We start from the raw sequence: 21,369 nt of genomic DNA on the forward strand, positions 1-21,369 counted from the left end.
TATAGATAGTCTTACTATGAGACCGTTTCATTTAAGAATTTGTGAAGTTACACTAATAACATCTAAAAGAACACTTCAATTTGTATCTTATTTGACTTTTTTTATTTTACTAAAATTATTAATTTTTTTTTTTGAAATAGTCAAGCTTAAGAAGGCATGTTACTTGCCTGATTAGTGAATTATAAAAGAAATTTGGATGCATAGACTTCTACAAAGTGGGTGTTATATATAGCATAATAGAGCTAGTTATTTAATCACCAGCCTAAACCAAAATTGAGTACAAATATTGTTGTCCAAACTTAGCATATATATACATATAGTATTAATTAATTTCAACGGTGGTTCTTTCTTTCCGATGGCGGCGACCGGGGCGGTGTTGTTGGTGCTACTAGCATTTACAATTGGGGTCTTTGCCAATGACTCTGATATGCTTCAAGATGTTTGTGTTGCTGATCGTGAATCGGGTAAATTACTTTATCTTTTGGTTAAAATGCCACATTTTTTGCTTTTTTGGGCTAGAGTTGATGCACTCATAAACCTCAACATATATTGAGCTACTCTAGTGATCGAGAAAATATTTCTCGGTGAGACGGCCTCGAATAAAAAGTCTATATTCTCATATATGAGATGGGAGATTTAATTATGTATGAATGAAGTGCGTCTCTTAATAATACCTTTATATGTCGGGTTATGCTTTGAGGATTCCAGTCTCCACATTGGTTTGCTCAACATTTTTTAGCCACATCCACGACTTAGATTGGCTGGCGTCGGGATGATATTAAAAATTTAAATTTAGGAGGCAAAATAGTAAAATATAACTAGTGCACTAATTAAATAATAATTTGTAATTTATAGGCAAAATAAAATTTCAATGTTTTTAAATTGAAAAATCTTATATTCTCTATATTCCACTTATTTTGCATCAATTGTCATTTTAGTCCGTTTTACTTATTTTGTATCATTTTTTTGGACAATAGCCCACCACTTTTTTTTAATCTTATATCCATACATTTTAATTCTATTTTAATTTTATCCACGTTATAAGATTTAAACCATTTTATGATCAATTTCACAGGAATATTTGTCAATGGATTTCCCTGCAAAAACATAAGTATGATAACTGCAGAAGACTTTTTCTTTGCTGGGATTGCTCAACCAGGCAAAATCACCAACAACATATTAGGATCCAAAGTAACCGGCGCAAACGTGCAAGACATTCCCGGCCTAAACACGTTAGGAGTCTCGATGGCTCGAGTCGATTTTGCTCCTTATGGTCTAAACCCACCTCACATTCATCCTCGTGCCACCGAGATGATCTTTGTTCTTAAGGGTGAATTGTATGTTGGATTTATAACTACCAATAATAAGCTCATTTCTAAGGTTGTTAAGATTGGTGAAACATTTGTATTCCCAAGAGGTTTGGCTCACTTCCAGAAGAACTTGTCCAAATATCCAACTGCTGTTATAGCTGCTTTTAATAGTCAACTCCCCGGCACTCAGCAATTTGCTGCCGCGCTTTTTACGTCTAAACCTGATGTGCCTAACGATATATTGGCTCAGGCATTCAACATCAATACAAAGAAAGTTGAAATGATTAGGGCTGGACTTTCTTAATTTATTCTTTACACTAATTTTTAAGTTAAAAATATTCATGAAAGTTTGAGTTTATGGATCTTAATATATGTTGGTTGAAAATAATGGTTATTGAGCTTTGTTTATTTGATTTCTTTACAAACTAAATGAAATGTTTTGAGTTCATATGTGTTTCTTAATTGTTGAGACTATTGTTGTTCTTTATATGATTTGTCTATCCATTTATCTATATCTATCCGGTACATCTTATATGAGACCGTCTCACTGTGAGACGAGTTCATATAAAAGATTTGTTAGTAAAAACATTAAAATAAATAGTGAAAATTGAATTTTCACTTATACATGAAGAGAATATTTTTTAAAAACTTTTAGACTGACCCAAATAAAGTCATTTCACAGTGAGACAAACACAATAAAATAATTACTATATCTCTATACTTTTGAATTATTGAAGGATATTTCTTTAAAAAAAATTATTGAAGGATATCATATAGGGCTTTAAAAGATTAACATGACGTGTAAAATTGTCAAATAACAAATGCTTTGAGATCTAATTTGAATAGACATATAATCAACTCAACTTGAATGATATCCACCCAACACATAATAGATCCGAATAAAATTAACTAAATCTTTTTTAATTGATCAAACATGATTTTGTTATCTCAATTCAGAATTATTTGATTTGATATCTTACAAAACAAAAATTAAAGCAATTATAATCAACTCGAATGAAAAATATGGCATGACTAGACTTAAACTCAACTAAAATATAATATAGTTCAATTTAAGGTAAAAAGACACAACTCAAAGACAATTTAAATCCATAGTGATTTGAAACAAAATCAATGAGAAAACAAAGAATATTGTATCTCCGAATTCCTTTATTCCTTTCAACTCAGACAAAGTGTGAAGGTAGCTTGGGCAAACAAAATCTTATTCCCACCTCAGGAGTTACAAGTCACACATGGCAAATGTAGAACTACTACATACTTATAGCAAAGTCCCTTCAAATTTGTTTGTTATATCGTTAAAAAAAATTAATCATAAAGCTTTTTGCAATAAATGTAGCAAAATGAGATAGATGAAGTATTAACAGAAATCCGTGTACTATTATACTCTCTCATAGGGGGAGTGACGGAGTGTGAACCTTTTTGGGCAAATTACCAACCGATAAATAAAACGCAGCCTTTATGAACAGTCTTTACACTTATTCAAATGGAGGCTGAAATAAACACAAGAATCAAATGTATAAGATTTAGAAGAATAAAACAAACCTAGCGTTTAAGGCCACCAATTTGTACTTGTGATCGAAATTTAAGAAACTTGTTCACATGTATTGAAGAACCATAAAACCAAATGCATAACCCAAGAAAGTAGCGATGGCGATTCCAAATATTCCAGCAAGAATACCAGGAACTACCATGGAATGCCACCCTTTTGCAGTTGCCATACCGCAGGCTGTCGTGGGACCCCCTACATTGGCGTTTGAGGCTATTAGCAGCAGCTTCAATTCAAACCCAAACAGTTTGCCCAATCCTAGAATCACAGCGAGATGGACGGAAATTTGGACCAGGCAAAACAAGAAAATACTGGGTGCAGTTGTAATGACGCTCCAAATGTTCCCACTCGCACCCACAACAGTGAAGAATATCTGTGTATAGAGCAGGGGAAATACAGATGTCAGCTGATGCATACAGCTTGACTGGAGTACAGAGAGTTGGGATAGTTGGTATTCGTCAGAATAATTCATTTAAGATGTGGTAGAAGACTAGAAGGGTTGAAAATGATTCACGCACCACTAGTGTACAAGTGCAAACCATCATACCATGTCAGATGACATGAATGTTCCATTACTCAAGTCTCAATGGCATTTAATTGCTCTTAACTAGGCTATCTAAACAGGGTTTTGGGGTAGACGTATGCACCCTTACCCTTGTAAAAACAAAAAAGTTGTTTGTGATTAACCATCAAACAACGTTTTTAACTTTGAGTAAATAAGAAGTGCACATATTTTAACTAACTATTTTACTATTTTCCATCATAATTTGAAACAAAAGAAAATAAATATTTGACTCCATCGAGAATGGACGCATCAAACTACATGAGCTATCTGCTGTACTGTAATGCCTTTCTAGAGGTATGAACTAAAAAGTTAAGCCTATTCTCTTCACATCAAAACACAATTTTATCTCAAGCGTCGTATCTTTATTTTACAGATACACAATGAGCCTAAATAAATAGGACATCAAAATTAGCTAATCTTGGCTACAAGTTTATTAGTTTTCAACCAAACGTCTTGACATGAATGAAAGAGTTTACAATGAAGTGAACAGGAGAACGCAACATGTCTAATCGAATTGCAGGAAAAACCAGCAGAACAAAAACGGTAATAACAGGAACCATAAGCTGAAACACTCAAGATTTTCATAGGTACCAAAAAGATACAGAAAAAAAAAAAAAAAAAAAAGAAGGGAAAAAGATATACTCTTAAAAATTATACATGCAGATCACTTTCATCGAAGACAATGCTCATTGTAAGCAAAAACAGACATCAGAAAACTAACATATTTTCAAGCAGCGAAATACCAAATTCTACCACTTCAAAGGAGAATGTCAGTAAGAGCACACATCAACGGAAGTTGGAAGTCGGAACAATTGAACAATACCATATTCAAAATATCAGAGCAAAATAGAAACATAGTACCTGCATCAAAATCATAGCCATAACTTCTCCAGAAGGCGCTAGCTGATTAAACTGTCCTGGGAACATAGTAGCCAAGAGAACCACTATTGCTGTCACTGCTGGAAGCATACCACCCTGAATTCCATAATATCGCGTAATAAAACTTCCAGCTTTGCATATAAGAAATGACACTGCTATGGCAGTTGCAGACTGTAAAACGGGCAGCCTGTCACCAGCACCAGATCTCAAGTCCATTGTGTCATCTGATCAGAGTAGAGCAGCTTCATTTAGGGAAATTTTCAGAATCATGCATTACAAATTTACAATAATCTCTAAAGCTGCAATAGATGCTGTAATATAAAAGGTGTATGATAAATTTGTTATTAAGGCTTGTACACAACAAGACACACATAAAAGGAGAGATAACTACACATGAGGCCGATGAGGCTCCATCCAAAAACTAATTGGTAATAGGAGGTGTAGCCCATCAAGCTTATATGTTGGTCAACCTCTCTCTAATTCTTTGATTTAGGATCACATGTGGGTTATTTTTCCAAGAGTGTATTCCTCTTGTTTAGGAGAACGAGAGGAATTAAAATGTCATTATCATTGAAGGTCGAAAATATCTTCACAAATGAACATCCATCATTATAGAAGGGCATGTTAAGAACCACAATAAAACGCCCCACGGCCTCCCCTGCCCCCATTTCCAATAAACAAGGAGAGAAAAGAAAATTTTGCAATACCAAAAGTGTAATCTTAGTTTCAGTGAACAAATAATGATAATGACATACCATTAGTTGATGCTTCAGTTTCTGAAGGTATTCGAGAAGCTAGAGCAAAGAGTGTGGTAAAATACACAGCACATAGAACATTATCAGCAGCAAGTCCAGCAGTTAACACGGAAGGAGAGATCTCAAGAGCTTCTGCAATGGCAACATAATTGACAGCTGCAACCATTCCGAATAAGATCATTGGTTATATGAACAACATTTGACAGCTAACTAAGACATTCAATCATCAAAATTTAAATAACACAGTAATGAACATTAAATTTCTATAAGAATGACCACAGCAGACAAACAAAGTTTCGAAAGTGCATCGAGAAATAAAATCTTATTTTTCTAATCATTCTACTGCCAATTTTCAGGCTGAAAACATGTTAGCCTCTACTTTAACCAAACAACCGCTCCTTAAAAATTAAGAGAAACAATAAAATGTAGGTACAAACTACAAAATTTAAATAACCACGACGAATTTAAACTGCCCCACACTAATTCATTGAGAGAAACTCGCTAAGTATGCAGGTGAAATAACAGCCTTAAACAACTATAAAGACACAGCAGCAAGCACCAGTAACGCAGCAAGTACCTTACCTCCGCCAATATGTCTACCCATTAGAGCTGCAGCTATCTTCCATGCATCTCCACCAAGAGATCGCATTGGCACCAGAAAGAATGCCACAACAGTGCCCAGAGTAGTAGCAACTACACAGAATGAAAGAGAACTTTTAGTCTTATGAAAACCTATAACATAAAACTGATTACTGATGCAAGTTAACCAATAAAACAACTCCACAATAGCTTCATATTGATGAGAAAATCCTCGACAATTTAGACATAAAGACTTCACACGGTAGTTTCTGCTCATGTCATGTTGCCTCATAGCCTACCACTTGAAGGAAAATTAGAGAAGCTAAATAGAAGTGGTGCTCTTATGTTTACCTTTGAATTTCTTCTATGAAAATAAAACCTTAAAGGAGGATTTGCTCAATTAGCACTAATATTTCTGGTTTCGTGAACTTAAGATATTAATTGTGACCAACAAAACTAGTTCCATCCCTTTTGCCCTTATGACAATGTTATGGGATTCGGTCATATTACACATTTCAAGGTCAGAAACACTTAAGAGAACTCATCTAAAAGTTAGTTTGTAAAGTGGTATATAAGAGGCAGTGTTCACAATTTTTATTTGGCACAATAAGAAAAGGAAAATGAATCTCTAGATATATCTTTTCTATTTCAGTATCATAGTTACATTCTAGATAAGGTATGAAAGAACAATGTGCAATAAGGAAGTTCAATGCAACCGAGAGCACTTACACTCAAACATGTCATATATAAATGGGTAACCCAACAAGACAAACCACGGGAACAAGTATCAATGATGCCTAATTGAGAACCAAAACCTGCTTCACAAGCAATTGTACTATTTTCCAGTAGTAAGGTAAACCTCATGAAATAAGTTATGTAGCTTCCCCAAATTGATGGATACATAGAGCCTACAAAATCATGTTTTCATAATAGCTAAATGAATCACTTTAGAATTGCATTTTTAGCTACTACTCTTTACAGCAATCTTTAATATCAATGATGTCCAAAAGAATTCAACATAGCAGCAAAATACTCCCTCATATTCACTATTATTGTCTCATTTGATTTTTTGTTACTATTCATCGATGCATCGATTATTCTTAATTTGTATATTATTCTTAATATATAAGTTAAAATATAGCCAAGTGAAATCTTATTTGATGCATCTCAATTAAATTTAATTAACATCAACATTTTATAATTTTAATTAAACACAATATGAGACATTTATAATAGAATATGTGCATTAGCAAACGTGCGAAAATCAAATGGGACAATTCTCTAGGAGAACCACTCACAACCACTGAAATGCCAGAAGAATTAAGGCCTTCATTGATCCATTCTCCATAGTCTCCCAAAGCCCTTCTTTTCCATGACCTTATTTAAGAATTTCCTATCGGCCTTATCATAAGCCTTCCCAAAATCAAGCTTGAAAATCATTCATTTATCTCCTTTTGATTGCGGTAATTAAGACTGCATCAAGAATGTGACGATCTCCAATCATAAGACTGCTCTTTGAAAATCGTGTTTGAAATCACATGACATAATCTTCTCGCCAACACCTTGCTTAAAATTTTGTAAACACTAGTTGTGAGGCTAATGGGCCAGAAATCGCCTACCTTCAGAGCCCCATGCTTCTTGGGAATAACGTGAACGAAATTTGAATTCATGCTTTGACAAACTATCCCATTGTCATGAAATTTAATAAAAAATATTTAAGCAGATTGTCTTTAATCTACTCCCAATATCTTTTGAAAAACTCTTTAGTGAAAGCGTCAAGACCGGGGTATTTATATCCTTTCATCTTAAAAACACCTTTTTAAATTTAGTCCAACTCAAAGGCCTTTCAAGTATTTAGCCTGATTATAGTCAATAGGGCTCCAATTCAGGACATCCACAAAAGGTCTCTCATGGTGATCTATTGAAAATATATGCTTATAAAAATTTGATAGCTCCCTCCCAATCTCTTTGTCATCTCTAAAATTTGACCATTTTCACTCTCCAATTTGCCAATGAAGTTTTTCCTTCACCTTCCATTCAAAACCTTAAAGAAAGGTCTAGAATTTGCATCACCATTTTTTGCCTATCTCAATTTCATTTTTTTGTTGCCTTCTTATATCTTCTAGGAGGTTCAAGTGTTCCGATTCATTTTTCCATCCTTCCCTATCTGCAATCTCCCCTTGCAACAAAAACTTTTCACTCTCTTTACAGTCCACTTCACCGATTTTTCTTGTAAATCTTTCTTTTTCTCGGCTCCCCTAACTCTTCTTTATTCCATACTTTCAGCTCACATTTCAATAAGTTGAGACGTACTATTATTTTGAAACCTTCCCATCCCTCCTCCTCTAATTCATTCAACCAATTTCTTGCTTGTGTCTGAAAATTCGGGTACTCTAACCACATATTTTCAAATCTGAAAGGAATTGGGCCCATTCTTGAATTTACAGATTCTAGCAATAGTGGGAAATGATTATAAACTAATCTTGAGCCCAAGAATAAAGAAAGATCCGGAAAGCATGACACCATCACACCACCCATATGCAGATATCAATCAATTTTGTTGGCCTTATTCTTCTGTCCAATGCTTTTTGAAGTTTGGTTGCCTCCTCCTTTCGTTTTTGAAGCATTTTGGAATACGTAAAGGTCACCTCCAACTATCAAACAAGGTGAACAATAACCCTAAATATCTGCCAGTTCTTCTAAAAATTTCCCATCTACCCCTTGGCCTCGAAGGCCTATACACCACAGAATTTTAGAAGATCATTTTTGTGTAATGTCTAGGAGCAGCGAAGCTCCCACCATACTTTCCTTGCAAGTCACCGATTTGGAGTCCCAAATAAATATAATGTCTCGTTATGTACAATTCGCGGCAAGTGAAACCAATCTTTCCATATATCATCCCAGATTGATCTGACATCGAACGATTAAAAATCCACGTTATTCTTTTGTCAAAGATATTGAACTTAATTTGAAGGTGTGCTAGGAATTGGCATCAGGAGAGGGCATGACGGTTTTTAGTTCATAATGCAGCTAAATAAGCTTGATGAACAAAGATCAAACCAGTTGAGAGGCAGCTTAATTGAGTAAACAGAAAGGCAGCATAAAAGAGAAAAGGGATGCAGCATTCGTATTATTAGAATAAAGTTGCAGGACATAGAATCATGACAAGAATTAATAAGTTATTTACTCTTTGTTTAAACTCGCAAATGTCAAGTAGATTCCATCAATGGTCAAAGTCTTACATCTCAATTCGTAACAAGATCTACATAAACTTCACTTAAATGATTTCTCTATATGTATCAAATTAGACCAGAAAAAACACAAATAGCCATGTAAGAATCCTACAAACCTATGAAAGGGAATATCTCAATATATTTTAGATGACACCCTTGAACTTATCACTTTATGTGTCCTCTTGGTTGCAGCAGCCTAATTCTAGATCCCCTTAACCTTTTGGCTTTGCTTTGATGAGAGCTCCTCGTTCTTAGAAATCTTAGTTTTCTGTTGCAATGCACTTGCCTTTAGCTAAAAGAATACAGTAGCTAACATTTCCACCCAAAGAAATTTAACATAATTAACCAAGTTCTAAGCAATCAAGTGGTTAGTAAGAAGAGCATGCTTAAGGTATGGGTACAAAACAACAAATAGACAAATACCTAAATTTACCCCGAAAGTGATCACCCTAACCAGGATATTTATCATATAAGACAAGTTATCATTGTTTTGTATCCACTACCTAAGATTTAAATTGTCAGAAATCTTTTTAAATCAAAGTAACTATTCATACATATAAAGAATATTACCTGAACCAATCAAGAAAGCCAAGAGCAATTTCCCAGTGGATTGTATCACACGACGTAAATCTGCTCTAAATAACAACAATGGGACAGCCAAAGGTAGCAGGAACTCCATGACAACGGAATATGCTTTTGCTTCCGAAGCAATTATTCCCAAGTTGCTTGCAGCAAGCCCAACAAGTGTAGCAACTAATGGACCACTTAATGCACTCCCTATCTTGGTCTTCTCTGACCTGGAACCATGATAACAACTTCCGCAACTCACAACAAATATACCCATCTCAAAACAAATAATATTCCATAGCATACACCTTCAGGACTTTTCTAATATATTGCACATTTTGGAAAGAAATTACATGGTAATGATAATCCACAATTTTTTTTACTACCTCAAGTTATGATCTGGAGGTCTCAGGAACTAAATTCACTAAACTATCCCACTTTAGGAGAAACAAATGTACAAATTCTTTTATTCCACTTTGTGATAAGGATATTGAATTAATTGTAATAAAATTAACTAGAGGCTAAAAGAAGTATTCTAAGATATGTGCCATTCATCAATAGTCTTAGGCCCTTGGCACAATATCATAACAGCACACAATTCCTTTTGGGACACATTCTGAAGCATGACTTCAAAGCAGCTACTGTCATATGACTTAAGAATATAATGTGCTAGATTTTCCTACAAACTTTAAGATATCGTGATCAAAATAAGTTAATTTAAGAAAAACACAAGTTTCTTCGGTCAATGCATGATGTTTTGGCCCTTATACAGCATCATAAATCCATTGACCTCTTGTCACCTTATACCTTACACCTGCACTTTTTTCCATATTCTCTCATCCACTCATAAACTGTCTCTTCATTCCATTCACATATCAATTTTTTCTTAATTTCCACGCTAGAACCAACCAATTATTTTGATAGATACACCCAACCAAAAATTTTAAAAGTACAACTCTACAAATGTAGCAGATTTTATAGGAAGGAAGAAGTACATGTATCTTACTGCTCCACCCTCCTAGTGAACAATTTGACATGAACTTGAAATAAAAAATCTTAGAGTTATTCATACAGTTCCATCATACATGCTTCATTATCAAAAGCAACATCAAATGACAATTCAATGAAAAGTAATACGTAGAAACTCCTAAAATTCCAGAATGTTAGAAATCAAGGTGTTAAATATACTAAATAAAGTCAAAATTATAGAAATCTATTTAGTTCTATAAAAGGAAAAAAATTCACATATCTCGTTAAATTTATAGTTCTTAATATTAAGAAAATATAATCTTTCCTGAATAAGATATACAGAAATTACACTCAGCATTCAATTTGAATTTCAAGAGAAGAGAACGAAAACAAACCAAAAACCAAAAGCAGCAGAGGCAAAGAGAGCAGTCCAAGTACCCCATGAATCGTTCGGGGATATAATTGGCGACGATAACGACGATTTCACGATGGTCAACGGTTTGACTGAGCTCGATTTCTTGAAGCTTTTCGGTGAGTTCATGAACTCAGAGTTGTTGAAAATGTGGCGTTTTCCATGAAATTTGGAGATTAATGTCGACGAATTGATTCGCGAGAGGGGAATTTGACGACGGGTGGTCGTCACCGGCGAAATGTACAGTAATTTTATCGACGGTGATTTTACCGTCGACGGAAAGTTTAGAAGCATTTCCGACGAGAAGTCGACCGAGATGAAGTAGGAGAGAAGAGCTGAAAAGTGAGCTAAGAAATTGGAAAGTCGAAGATCGGAAAACAAACGCAGATTTCCACAATCTTTTTCTCATGTCAAATCTTCAATGTAAACATAAAACTCAAATAATTTTTAATTGGAAAATTATTGATGGTAGAGCTTTGGCACTTTATCAATCATATTTCTAATTTTTTTTATCATCAATATTATTCTTATACTATTGAGCGTTTTACAATCGTTTTTAAACTTTTTCGTCAAAAATCCTCCAAAACCGTTAACTATTTTCTTTTTCTTTTATTTTTCAATTCAAAACTTAAAAAAAAGTTAATGATTTTGAACGGAAAAAGTTTAAAAAGGTTACGGTTATAAACGCTCAATAATACAAGGGTACCACTGATAATAAAAAAAACTTAGAGGTACCATTGATAAAGTGCAAAAATTCAGGGGTACCATTCATAATTTCTCTTTTTAATTTTATATTTATTTTGTAGAATTTTGTTTCCATTCTCTCTAATTTTTTTCAATCTGCCGTATAATTCAAAAAAATAATATAAAAACTTTCATTCCAAAGAAGACTCAAATAATTCTGGTTTATTTTTGAGTTTCTAAATTATAAAAATTACATATTTAAAAATGTATATTATGGTGAATTTATCTTTTTGCATAAAAATGTTTTTTTATACTGAAAGGAATTTATAATTAAAATTTGACTCTAAATTCTAAATATTTCAAATGAAAATTACAAAAAGAAATGAAGATTGTAATTAGTTATACATTTTTATAGTTATTGGTTGTTGACTTATTTAATCGACCGGTAATATTGAGTTATATGTTGGTGGTAAAATTGACTATTTAAGCATAACTAGTATAAAAACCCGTGCAATACACGAATTTTTAAATACGTTAATATTTTAATTAAATTTTAAACTAATACAAATATTAAATGAAGGTGGGCAATAAAGTATTTACATATGTGTATTGTAATTGAAAAAGAAATAAAAATATAAAGAAACTCAAAATAGGTTGTTAAACAAGAGTTTATAAGTTTTGAAACACCTCTATATATATACTACAATCTCAGTACGATGACATATTTCACCATCCTTGTCGCATATGAGAATTCTTAGTCCTTTCCTGCTAGTCACTCTACAAATGGCGACGTAAAATTATCCATGACTAAAAACAGCTAAGGTAGGAACACACTAACTTTGGATATTGTTTGTCCTTGACTTTTATTAATATTTCATGTTCCCCTATAATTATGAATTTCTTGAATGTAATTCAAACTCATGGTTATTCTATAAGATATTATTAAACAACACTAAAGGTTTAGAGAAGAGAAATAGTATGGGGCTATATGGGGCTATTTATATTGTAATTTCTGCCATGAAAGTGTTTATAAATATTTATTTTTTTAAAGCAATAATTAAATTACAGAAAATCATTTAGTTGATTGATTTTTATTGCATTATATTTGTTAACTAAGATAGTCTGATTACACCCTAATTGAAGTTGGTTGATTTTTTGCATTGATTTATTTGTTTTCATAATTATCATCTGGTTCAATATTTTTGACATTTTTCATAAAATTCAAAATTGTAACTATAGTAGTCTAACAATGTAAATGACTGAGTTTAATGATCAATTAAATGAATTTATGTCATTTAAGTTTTTAACAACTATTGCTGGAAAAAATGACAATTATGTACTTCTAGTAGTTTAATAAATTGCAGTATAATTGGAATGAATGTAATTTATTTTGCAGTATAATTTTCTACCTGTGTATTTTCATTATTTTATCTATTTTTCAGTATAATTTTCTAAATTATACATTTATATATAACAGTGTAATTAGAGTAATTATGATTTTTGCATCCATTAATATATAAATTTTTCCAAAAATGCAAATGTGTAAATATGGTAAGTCAAAAAATGCAAATAAGTCAAATTCCATTAATACTATCTAATGAAAAAAGACAAACGGCATCCTCACAATTAAATTGCCTTTTACTAAAATACAATAAAATTAATAGAATATATGATTCCTATTACTAATAAGTCATTTGTAAAGCCCACCCAAAAATTCAATCACACATATTTCTATTTTGTTTGATTAAAAAAATTCGAGTTTTTGGTCCACTTAAGCAAAAAAACAGATAAAAGAAATCATTTTATTTGTTTTGTCATCAATTAATTATTTTTTTTATTTGCAAACTCATTCCCCCCAATTACTCACAAATTTTGTAATAATTGTTGTTAAATTCTTTAATTTGCAGGATCAAGGTTCAATTGAAAGTAGAAAGCCTGAAACTTGATCAATGTGTGTTTTCGACAGAAGATATATGATGATTGGTGCTTGCATACCCTGCAAGTGTGCAACACTCCCATTAAAAGCTTCATAAAACAAATCTCCACCAATCTAGACGAGGTATTCAAAGGCGCGATACATGTTACATCATTCCCATTGACGGCTATGTCGTATAAGTGTGCATCATACGAGTGCGAGTAACAAAAAATCGACAATTGGTGCATTTAACCGTAGAAACAGTTAAGGGGCAGAAAATTGTCATGAACAACCGGTTGCGTTAGCAGTGGCGAATCCAGGGTTCGGAGTCCCAGAGACACCAACTAATGAACGAAACTAATGGACGAAATTTCGGCAGAATTTCATTTGTAAAACTAACAGCTATTTTACCCTTGCTGAAATTTTAAATACGACATACCATCAAATTAAATGGAACAAAATAAATCAACTGACCTAATTAAAAAAATGAGATCAAATAAATAAATAAGACAAAATTATTAAAATGAGGAAGTATTTGTCATCAAAAGACTTCAGTATTAATTTTACACTTTTACTCTTACCAATAGAAAAGTCTACTTTAAATTTTTTTTAAAAAAGCCTAAGGGCACGTGACCCCGTGGGCTCTAAGGTAGCTCCGACACTGTGCATTAGTGACACTCACTTCAACTAACAAAGGATGAAGGTAAGAAACTAATGTTCGAGAAATAATAAAAGCTATGAAGAGATGTGCTCAGCTTGCTTCTGCTTCTTTGCTTTATGGCCATCCTCCTCAATAACCTTCAACTTGTTCTTTATTGCCGCTATTTTTGCACTTCGGCTCATTTGTCCAGATGTACTGCCTGAATGACCTGATCTGCTCACAACTCCGGCAAGCTTCTGTGAACTTTCTGCTGTTTCAGCAGCAGATTTTTCGCTGGCGAGCCGTATAATCAAAGGGCGTCCACAAGCCAATCTTCCATGCATCTTCTCCCTAGCTAGTCTAGCTTCCTGCATGCTCACTTGAATGAAGAAAATAAGGAATTGATCATTGTTTCGTTTATTATCACTTGATGAGGCCAAAGAGAAGAAAAGGCATGTAAACCTACAAAACAGACTCGAGTACATACACAGCTTACCTCTTTTGTGCTATACTGAACAAAAGCAAAGCCACGTGGTTCTCCTCGTTTGGGTCCGCGGGTGTGCAGCAAGAAGTCCTCCGATTCTATCTTTCCGAATGGAGAGAACATCTTTAGCAAAGTTGCCCTTAATTGAAAGATGGAGACCACATTACAACTTAAAAAGTGTGGAAAACAAAAGGGGAAGTTTATTATGTAATAGAAGTACCTTAACAAAAAAATTATGTGATAGAAGTACATAATACTTACTCGGAAATCCTATGATCAATGTTACCAACATATATCCTTCGGTCAGAGGTCTCATCACTCATACCATTAAGATCCTGGAAATAGAAAACCACCCCAAAAAAAAGGGATTAATATTCTGGACAATCGTTATGGTCATCATAACAAAGTAACACCATTTAACAGACATCCGAATGTAAAGGGCACTTGAGTAGCACCCAAAGTTGAGCAATCAGACCAAAAACAAGAGCAGCAGTCAAGAAATTTGAGACAGACCCGATAAACAAATCTAACATGAGTCAACAGCTCTACATCCATGTAGCTAATTGATGAATATGACCCACTGTGTAATTGCTACTGACAATATGTTGTAAACCCAGAGGTATTTTCATGCATCCTCTCTATAGCCAACAGAGGAAACTAGTTTTAACCAAAATTCCAACAAGTATGCTGTTTATATTATCAATTCATCTATTAAGGCGATTGTGGAATCAAAAGTCAGAACATGAGAAACTGAAACATGTTGAATCATAAAGCTGGTGAAAATGCAACATGGTCTTTTCCATCCTGTTTCACAAGAAAAAATGGCCCAAAATTTTTCTTTTAGACGTTGAAAAGTAAAAAATAAAAAATAAAAAAAAATATATATATATAGTTTCATGTATCCTATAATATATCATTCTACTCTTAATAGACAAAAATTGGTTACATGTATCCTGTAATAAGCCATTCAAATTCTACACAGATGCCTCTAACTTTGCAATTGGTGGTGTAATAATGCAAGAAGGTCATTCGATCGCTTTTGAGAGTCGAAAGCTCAATGAAACAGAAAAACGATGGCCAACCCATGAAAAAGAAATGTTGGCAGTGGTGCATTGTCTAAGAGTATGGGAGCATTATCTAAAGACAGCCACCTCATTCGAAATCAAGACCGATAATAGAGCTGTGAGCTACCTCCAAAGCCAACAAAAACTATCGAGCAAGCAAGTAAGGTGGCTGGACCATCGAGCAAATTCAAATATAAGCTAGAATATAGTCTCAAAAAAACTAACCAAGTATCTTATGCTTTAAGCCAGAAGGTATATCTGGCAGCCTCTGCAAGCATCCCCGAAGAAAGCTTATTCGGTCGCATCAAGGATGGTCTAAACCATGACCCGCAAGCACAAAAGTTCATAGCCAATGATGGAAAGACAACTCGATTTTGGGTCGAAGACGGAGCTCTATATGCAAAAGGGAATCGTTTTTTGTTCCAGCATGGGACAATTTGGGAAGGGAAAATTTGCAGGAGTGTCATGACACTCCTTATGAAGGGCATCAAGGGACATATCGCACCTTAGCAATGGTGCAAGAGCACTTTTACTGGCTGTGCATGCGAGAGGATGTGGAGCTTTATGTTCGAACATATGTGTGGTGTGTCAACAAGACAAGGTGGAGCCACATCACCCGCATGACTTACTTTCCCCACTACCTATATGGGAATGTTATTCGATGGATTTCATAGTAAGCTTGCCACCCTCGTGAGGATGTCCTAACATCCTAGTCATTGTGGATCGACTATCAAAGTATGCAGTATTTGTCCCAACACCAAAAGAATGTACAGCCTGTCAAACTCTTTACAAAGCATGTTGTCAAATATTCGGAACTGCCTACATCAATAATAAGAGATAGGGATTCCAAGTTCACCGGGAGGATTGCCTACATCAATAATAAGCGACAGGGATTCCAGGTTCACCGGGAAGTTCTGGCAAGAACCGTTTCACTTAATGGGGACGGAGCTAAAGATGTCAACAATACATCATATAGACGGACAGACAAAGCGCATCAACAACATATTAGAAGTCTACCTCCATCACTTTGTGGAAGAATGAGAGCACAAGAAACAGACCATTTGAGATAGTCCTTAGTTTCCAACCATCAACACCAAAGGACATTGTTGGGGGCTACAAGGGCCATAGCCCAGCAGTGTATAAGTTTGCCAAGGATTGGCAAGAACGAGCAGACGGGGCAAAGTTGTATCTAGAGAAGTCTGCTAAGAGAACAAAGAAATGGGCCGACAAACAACGCACCCGTCAGGAGTTCATGGAAGGAGACCAAGTGTTGGTGAAGCTATACGACCATGGGCGTGTTCGAGGCTTACACAAGGCCAAAGGGACTTATGTGAAGATACGAAGGTTCTTTCACAGTCATAAAGAAAGTGGGCTATGTGGCCTATAAGCTAGAATTACCCAAGGCATACTCAAAACTTCATCATATGTTTCATGTGAGCTTGCTCAAGCCACATAAAAAGGACCCCATCCAAGAAGATCGAAATATATCACTCGTACTCCAACAAGCATAAGGGACAAACGACAAGGTTGCTGAGGAGATACTCTCCAAGAGAATCATGCACAAGGGAAATGGAACAACCACCAAGGAATACTTGGTGAAATGGAGAGGCCTATCGATGAGCGAGACCAGTTGAGCGCATATGGCAATTTCCAAAGCTCATCGAAAAATTCAAAGTCGTTGAAGCATTGAGGACGATGCAACATTCAGGTGGGGAGAGTGACACGGCCCGACACATTGTTGTATCGGTCCGTGTCGCTAAGAACTCTCTAGAGGCATCAAGTAGCTTTTAGAACTTTTTTGTATCAACTAGATTAGTGTAGAGAATTGTACATACCTATAGAGTTATTTAGAAGCATGTAGAAAAGCCTTAGGTAGGAGATGTCCTAGAATTTTCTAGAGACAACCATGTAGATTAACATGTAGAACGTTTTATATTCTTAAGAGGCTTGGTCATCACTATAAATACCCTAAGCCCCCTCATTTGCAAATCACTCAACATGTGAACAAATCATTCAATCAATACAAAGCCTTTTCACAAAAAACACTCTTCTTTAAGTATTCTCTTTAGCTAAGCCTTAGAGCTCTTCATACTAAGGCATATTTTCAAGGCTGAGCTAGTGCAATCGTTAGTCATTGACACTAGTGTCGCACGGTTTTCACTAAGTCAATATGTGAGCCCGGGAAACGTGTTCCTATGATGCATATACAACAAAATGAGGTGTTGGAGAAATCTCAACTTCTTCCTAGTTCTTAGCAACAAGTCCCTCAAATCATGAAACAGGGAGTAAAGAAAGTGCATCCCACAACGAAAGAAAGAAACAAATAAAACAAAAATAATATAAACAGCAGTCGGCCTCACACAGTACAGATGCACATAGTACAGTTGCAAACCATCTACAAAAACAGCTACTCTTGTGAGTTACCGTCTCTCAGTGAGACGGCCTCAAAACAAAGAGCTCATTATTTCATAATTTGTATTAGTTATGCTATTTATGGGGCACGTCTCAACTCTCAACCATCTCATACAACAATTTATGCTACAAAAATTATAACCACTAAAGTTTAAAACAAAGAGTTGGGCACACAAAGTTTTCACCAATAGATAAAGATTAAGATAACTCTTAAATGACTGGATAGTTCCTTACCATAATCTTGGACATGGATTCTGATGCCAATCAAGCAACAGACTCGGAAATTCAGCAACTAATATGAGTCAAGCATCACAATCATTCAACTGCATCTGAAAATTCAAATTCTACTCGATATAAGTGCCAATATAACACTAAGTATGAAAGAGAAGGAAAGAGGATTGGGAAGAGAAAGGCTACAGTAATAGTATATTATAGCAAGTAAAAGCATATAAATATTGAAAAACCACATAATATTTTATGTTACTATGTCATAATGAGCGGTAATGGATCGTACAGTTAATTGTTTCGAGATCCTGAGAAATCCCTTGAACCCACACAGTTTTTTAACACCTTTATGGTGCTAGTATAGATTCAATAGATTTGAAAACCTTTACAACTCGACTGATATGCTATGTTATGGCCTTGTTTTTGCACTATGGTATATCCTTGCATTAGACAAATAACAAGTGTAGGGAAATCATATGCTATAGGAGAGAATATATTATGTTTGAAAAACTTCTTTTTTCAGGTATCTAAACCCTCAGCACAGAGAAAGGCAATATTCAATGCAGATGAGTCAAAGAACTCGCACAGAGAAAGCAATCCATTCAAAATAGCATCTAAGGAGCATGGTTCACAGCAAATTCAGCATGGAAATTTTCTAAAATTGTGCTCAAGACTCATCTTGAAATTATGTGTTCACTTCATATTAAAGCCCATTATTGGCATCACATGAACATTGCTAAGGTTGCGACAGCGCCATGACTAGTAACTATGTGATCTCAAGCAATTGCAGTGTGGAGCAATAAAACAAGATCATTGCAATTGCTTTACTTATGCTTATGAATGTTTTAAGTTTCATAACACCCAACTATATTCCACCTAGCACATTAACATACCGAGCTTCTACAAAACCACGCTAATGTTTGGCCCAACTTCCATTTGCAACGTTCAAAGCTCGTCAAACTGAAACTCCATAACCCAACAAACATCAATCACTAATGATGGAAGATTTAATCGACTCCAAAGCTACAAGTATCAATTATGAAATCATAAAACAAAGAATTTGAAAATGACATGGTTGGAAAGTAACTATCAAATTCTCAACTGCAATTGTCTCAAATACAAATGTGAATTTTTGATTTACCCAACACTTAAATTGAGTCAGTTCCAGATTTCCAAACCAAATCATCATTCCCAAACATAGCACTAAATAATTTGTAATTACCAATATTTTTGGAATATATGTAATTAACAATATTACTTAGTTATGATTGCTTAGTTGCATATACCGGTAAGAACCCTAAATAAAAATATAAACAATTGAAAGAATAAATCCCAAAAACAAAATGTATGGCGATATCCAACGCAACATCAATAGAGTATCACTTAAACCCAAAAATCTTCAACCAAGAAATTGAGACCAAATAAAACCCTAGAAAAATAAAGAAAAAGGGGGAAAACGAGACTTAAAAATTCAAAATTAAAAAGAAACCCAATAGAAAACTACCCATATATCACGAAGGATCTGGTAACACAAAAATCAACAAAAAAAAGTACTAGAAGATGATAGTAGCATCAACAACTATGAACAGAAGAAAAACGGAAGAAAATTGAAAGTTAGGATTTAGGAATAATTGTGTATAGATAATTAAAATTACAAGGGGGCAAATACCGTAGAATGAATTGAAAAGACATGGATTGTGATGGTGGTAACTGGTAAGAACTAAAAAAGAATCAACCTCCGAACTACAAGTTCGTGCGAATGGGCCGAGGCGGCGAGCTAACCGGGCACTAACTCTCGGATTAAACACAAATTCTTACATGACACGGTCTCACCACGAGACAAGTCTCATTTAAATAGCCCAATAATAAAACCTTAGGTTTTTCTCACTTATACCCACGTACTTTTAAAATTTTTCAGTTGTACCTAATAAATTTACCAATTCTCAATTGTACCCAATAATTAGTAGGGTTTTTCTCACATATACCCACGTACTTTTAAAAATTCTCAGCTGTACCCAATAAATTTACCAATTCTCAATTGTACCTAATAATTAGTAGGGTTTTTCTCACTTATACCCACGTACTCATGTTGGTAGATGAAACTGTTCAAACTTTGATCTTGGCTGACTTTTGTTATTATTACATCAAAAGGTAATTAAGCTTATTTTTTGAACTAATAACTTTTACGTTTCATTTAATTATTGGTATTAGAACGTGTAAATGATAATGAAAATTTAAGCTAAATTTGCAAGAAAAAAACACGTGAAGGCTATTGATCATACTTGTCATACTCTAGTAATCATTTTTTTTAATAAAATTCAGTAAAATATTTGTGGGAAAATAGTAACCACATGTGATCTCATATCGAAGAATTAGAGAGGATTAGACAAGCATATAAACTTAATGGACTACTCCTTTTACTAATTGATATAAGCCATATTCACATTATAATGCTACTGGTAATTCTAAAAAAAAAATTCAAAAAATATTACTAACGCCTTAAATAAATCTAACTAACTGTTGTTAAGTTGTCATTAAAAAATGGTTATTGTTGCTAAATTAATACTAATTATTGGGTACAATTGAGAATTGGTAAATTTATTGGGTACAGCTGAGAATTTTTAAAAGTACGTGGGTATAAGTGAGAAAAACCCTACTAATTATTGTGTACAATTGAGAATTGGTAAAATTATTGGGTACAACTGAGAATTTTTAAAAGTATGTGGGTATAAGTGAGAAAAACCCTAAAACCTTTTAGCTTATGGCTTTTTGTTTTGAAGTTGTCTCACCGTGTTAGGGGTGCCACTGCTGGGTTGTATGTTTGGAAACGTTATTCGACAATTTGATATTTATTCAACTTTAAACTAATTAAAGTGTGTTTATGATCAGGGTGTTTATGGTTGTGCATAGTTAGGTCAAACGGCTTGAATGAGCATGGATTGAGCAAATTAACATCTATAAAGTTTGGCGCTCAAACGAGCAAGAGCTTGCTCATGACATAATTTAATTCGTTTAGGCTCTTTTATGTTGTAAAATTAAAATTTTTATCTCACTATAAGAATTTTTTTCACTTAAAAATATGAATAGTGAATAATAAATACTTGAATATATT

At 34.2% G+C, this 21,369-nt stretch overlaps 3 protein-coding genes across 9 annotated transcripts; 1 reads left to right on the forward strand and 2 right to left on the reverse strand.

The window, feature by feature from the left end:
* Positions 1 to 256: 256 nt before the first annotated feature.
* Positions 257 to 1,772, forward strand: LOC130806169 (germin-like protein subfamily 2 member 4). Its single transcript, XM_057671123.1, has 2 exons — positions 257 to 464; positions 1,076 to 1,772. The coding sequence occupies exons 1-2, from the start codon at positions 356 to 358 to the stop codon at positions 1,612 to 1,614; spliced, it is 648 nt and encodes a 215-aa protein (XP_057527106.1). The 5' UTR covers positions 257 to 355; the 3' UTR covers positions 1,615 to 1,772.
* Positions 1,773 to 2,607: 835 nt separating this feature from the next.
* On the reverse strand, positions 2,608 to 11,268 carry LOC130805408 (uncharacterized). Its single transcript, XM_057670179.1, has 6 exons — positions 10,817 to 11,268; positions 9,456 to 9,682; positions 5,656 to 5,766; positions 5,074 to 5,229; positions 4,301 to 4,542; positions 2,608 to 3,247 (listed from the first exon to the last, which is right to left on the reverse strand). Exons 1-6 carry the CDS (start codon positions 11,125 to 11,127, stop codon positions 2,924 to 2,926), a joined length of 1,371 nt encoding a protein of 456 aa, XP_057526162.1. The 5' UTR covers positions 11,128 to 11,268; the 3' UTR covers positions 2,608 to 2,923.
* Positions 11,269 to 13,908: 2,640 nt separating this feature from the next.
* Positions 13,909 to 20,066, reverse strand: LOC130805409 (uncharacterized). Of its 7 annotated transcripts, none has more exons than XM_057670181.1 (6): positions 19,927 to 20,064; positions 19,151 to 19,217; positions 18,267 to 18,361; positions 14,818 to 14,891; positions 14,569 to 14,695; positions 13,909 to 14,440 (listed from the first exon to the last, which is right to left on the reverse strand). In XM_057670181.1, the coding sequence occupies exons 3-6, from the start codon at positions 18,279 to 18,281 to the stop codon at positions 14,168 to 14,170; spliced, it is 489 nt and encodes a 162-aa protein (XP_057526164.1). In that variant the 5' UTR covers positions 18,282 to 18,361; positions 19,151 to 19,217; positions 19,927 to 20,064; the 3' UTR covers positions 13,909 to 14,167. The 7 variants fall into 7 exon arrangements, with proteins under 7 accessions (XP_057526164.1, XP_057526168.1, XP_057526165.1 ...); XM_057670185.1 differs by having other exon boundaries at positions 18,267 to 18,376; positions 19,927 to 20,048; XM_057670182.1 differs by having other exon boundaries at positions 19,762 to 20,046.
* Positions 20,067 to 21,369: the final 1,303 nt, after the last annotated feature.

Source organism: Amaranthus tricolor, chromosome 2 (assembly GCF_026212465.1).
Source record: "Amaranthus tricolor cultivar Red isolate AtriRed21 chromosome 2, ASM2621246v1, whole genome shotgun sequence".
NCBI lineage: Eukaryota > Viridiplantae > Streptophyta > Magnoliopsida > Caryophyllales > Amaranthaceae > Amaranthus > Amaranthus tricolor.